Source organism: Macadamia integrifolia, chromosome 5 (genome assembly GCF_013358625.1).
Source record: "Macadamia integrifolia cultivar HAES 741 chromosome 5, SCU_Mint_v3, whole genome shotgun sequence".
NCBI classification, from domain to species: Eukaryota; Viridiplantae; Streptophyta; class Magnoliopsida; order Proteales; family Proteaceae; genus Macadamia; species Macadamia integrifolia.
Window position 1 is genome coordinate 33,163,100 of NC_056561.1, and position 2,957 is coordinate 33,166,056.

At 38.8% G+C, this 2,957-nt stretch overlaps 1 protein-coding gene across 1 annotated transcript in view; it reads right to left on the reverse strand.

The window, feature by feature from the left end:
• LOC122078700 (phosphatidylinositol 4-kinase alpha 1-like) overlaps nucleotides 1–2,957 on the reverse strand; it is a 43,996-nt gene that overhangs the window by 12,557 nt on the left and 28,482 nt on the right. Inside the window, exons 18-21 of the mRNA XM_042644798.1 lie at nucleotides 2,625–2,891; nucleotides 2,404–2,481; nucleotides 2,253–2,297; nucleotides 1,475–1,647 (exon numbers count right to left, since the gene is read on the reverse strand). Of these exons, the coding sequence (XP_042500732.1) occupies nucleotides 1,475–1,647; nucleotides 2,253–2,297; nucleotides 2,404–2,481; nucleotides 2,625–2,891 (563 nt within the window). The remainder of the gene's footprint in view (nucleotides 1–1,474; nucleotides 1,648–2,252; nucleotides 2,298–2,403; nucleotides 2,482–2,624; nucleotides 2,892–2,957) is intronic.

A 2,957-nucleotide genomic window follows, 5' to 3' on the forward strand; every position in this document is an offset into this window, starting at 1 on the left:
GGGGGGGGGGGAGGAAGGTCACACAACCATTGTTATGCACCCATCCGGCACCATAAACAACTCAACAATCATTCATCAACTTTGTTGCCCAATGACCTGGGTTACATGCCTACTTATAATAAACCAAAATTAAAAGCATCCTAATTAAAATCTAAGATTGAAATAGAAATAATTCTCCTAATTACTTCCAAAGACCTAGACTGACAATTAGAAATACAATAAAATTCAAATTGATAATTCCTACTTGTCTATTAACTACCCAAAAAATAAAAGATTACAAATATTCTCAAATAAAATAAAATCCTAAAATATCCTACTGAACGCAAAACCTATCTCGTTCAAGATTGCCAGAGGGGTAAATCCGGTTCAGCCACGATTCTGCATCAAGAACTCCTTCGATACATGTCCTTTCAATGGAAAATTTGAGGAATGATCAACAGAAGTTCATAGGATCAAGTATTTGTTTAATAATGAACAACTGAAACTAAAACTGGCAGAAGAAAGGAAACCAGGTTTGGTTCCCAATCGATATCTCACAGTTCCAGAAGGTTTCCAGCCTAGGGCTTTGCAAGTAGGGTTGCCCAGAGGAATCAATTGATACCACAGTTTTGGAACTGAACGGCTAGGAACTGAATGGCTAAGAACTGAAAGATATCAATGTCTCTATTGCAGAACCAAAGTCACGGCAGGACAGAATAGAACAAAATACACGGGATGTGATGGAGGCAGGGAAGTAAGGAACGAGGGATATGATGAGAGAACAGGTTTTACGAAAAATAGAAGAGCTAAGAAAAGGAAAAGAAGGGATAAGAAGTAATACCTAAAGGGAGAAAACTCAGAATGCAGAGAAGGAAGAAGCCACCAGCTACAGTTGCACACTCACATCATAACATAACTCAAACAAAACCCAAATCTTCTATTCACTTCTAATCTGATCAATGCGTACAATCACACACACACACACACACACATAATAAAACAGAAATAGAACTCAACTTGGACTTAAAAACTACTAAACCTACCAAATCCTCCTATGTATCTATCCCAAATGAAACAAAAAGAAATAAAACAAGTTTTTAAGTGAAAATTATAAGATTAACCCCAAAACAAATAAACAAACCCCAACGAACACTTATTAGACCAAAAGCCTGGTTTGGGCTGGTTTCGCCTGTGACTCAGTCTGGGTTTCCAGATCGGGTCATGCCAGTCCAACTATGATAGCTACTGCATCAATAGCAGGTTCAACTATTCTGGTTCAGTGGTTCACCTGTCAGATGAAACACGGGCTAGTCAGTGGGTATCAGCAGAACACATGTATAAGCTATGATCCCATTTTAAGTGCCAGGGAGAGGGCGGCCCAGGCAGGCTCTCTGAACACTGGTTCCAACTCATGCAAGAGCCAAATTAGGTCTAAACTATCACCATAACTATATGAAAGTATAGCTGGCAAAGTCAACAGAACAAAAGATAGTACCTCCGGATGCCAGCTCGGCGTTCTTCCTTTGGAAGTGGAAACAGTGTACCAGAAATTGATGTGATTTGTTCAAAAAAGTTGAATTCCCTTTGAAACATCTCATGGGCCTTTGGGGTGAAACTATCAATAATTCTTTGCTTAACCCTAGGTAACAGCTCTTGAAACGAACTATCCTGAAACAACAGCAAGAACATATCTACATGAGCAAGCAAGCAATGATATAAAGTTTTACAAAGTTACAAAGCTGCCATCTTGTTAATGGCATTTTTTGTAATTTTTGTCATTTGACACTTACTTTCGATACACTTCCCACTTATATTTTGCAATGAAATTCATGCAAAGGGATTCAGACATTTCCTCTATCGCATGGACCCATTTCCGTTTGCCCATGTAGCAAGTGTATCAATTCAATATCACATTTGTACAAAAGTCAATATCATAGTGAAATGATAGAAGGGAAATTCTAAGGGCACACACATTTAATGACCATGGCCCAGGCCAACATAAAAATCCTGGTTCCTATGTTGATGCAACACTCTGCTGGAGTGCGACCAACTGCACAGTTGGAATGCCATTTGAGGAGCCTGCCATGGTCAATGGGCATCACTGCCATCCCAGAAAATAAATAAATCCCTCTGTTGTTGCTATTCTTATCATGAAGTAGTAGAATTAGCAGATGAATCATCATGAAACACAGAGACAGATCTTTGCGTAATTTTAAAATGGAACGAGTTCTACTAGAATACAGGAAAGGCATGCAAGGCAAGCACATATGTACCTTTGCAGAACCTGCATCTTTCCCTGATTCTGGGACATTCTCTCCCTGCCATTTATGGAATCATATCAATATTAGAGTTCCAGTATATATTTCCACCATCTAAAATTGAAGCATAGATTAATAAATTATGCTGTGTGAACAAATTCTATACCTGTAGATGCCATATCAAAATGTGGGCAAATATATCACTTCTTTGAGCTGCTCTAAGCAAATATCCTTCTACTAACCTCTGTAAAGAAAAGCATAAAACCAGACAAATACCTATGTAAAAAATCATTAGAAAAGAGGTAGATGTAACATTCCACCCAAATATGCTAGTTTATAGCGAATGATGATGTGACTAAAATCAATGCATAACCGCTGGTAGCTCACCCCTTTATCATATCGTAGAGCTTGCACAAGCTGTGGCATGAAAAAGGTCACTCGTTCAGGAGGATAGGACTCCAGAACCCTAAGAACAAATGCCATGACACGTGGATGACACTTATATGCAGGAGTAAGAAACTCTAGGGCCTGAGTTATTGAACAAGCAGCCCAGTGTGGCAGTTGTTGTAGAAGTGCTGAATTTTCATCAACTGCCTTTGGAGTGACCAAAAATGGTAAGGCTTCAGGTATGCTGCGCATCTCTACAATGTTTGACTGCATAAAAATACAGAATTCAGGGGGCATATTTCAGAGAAGACTAAAAATTAAATAAACTATTGA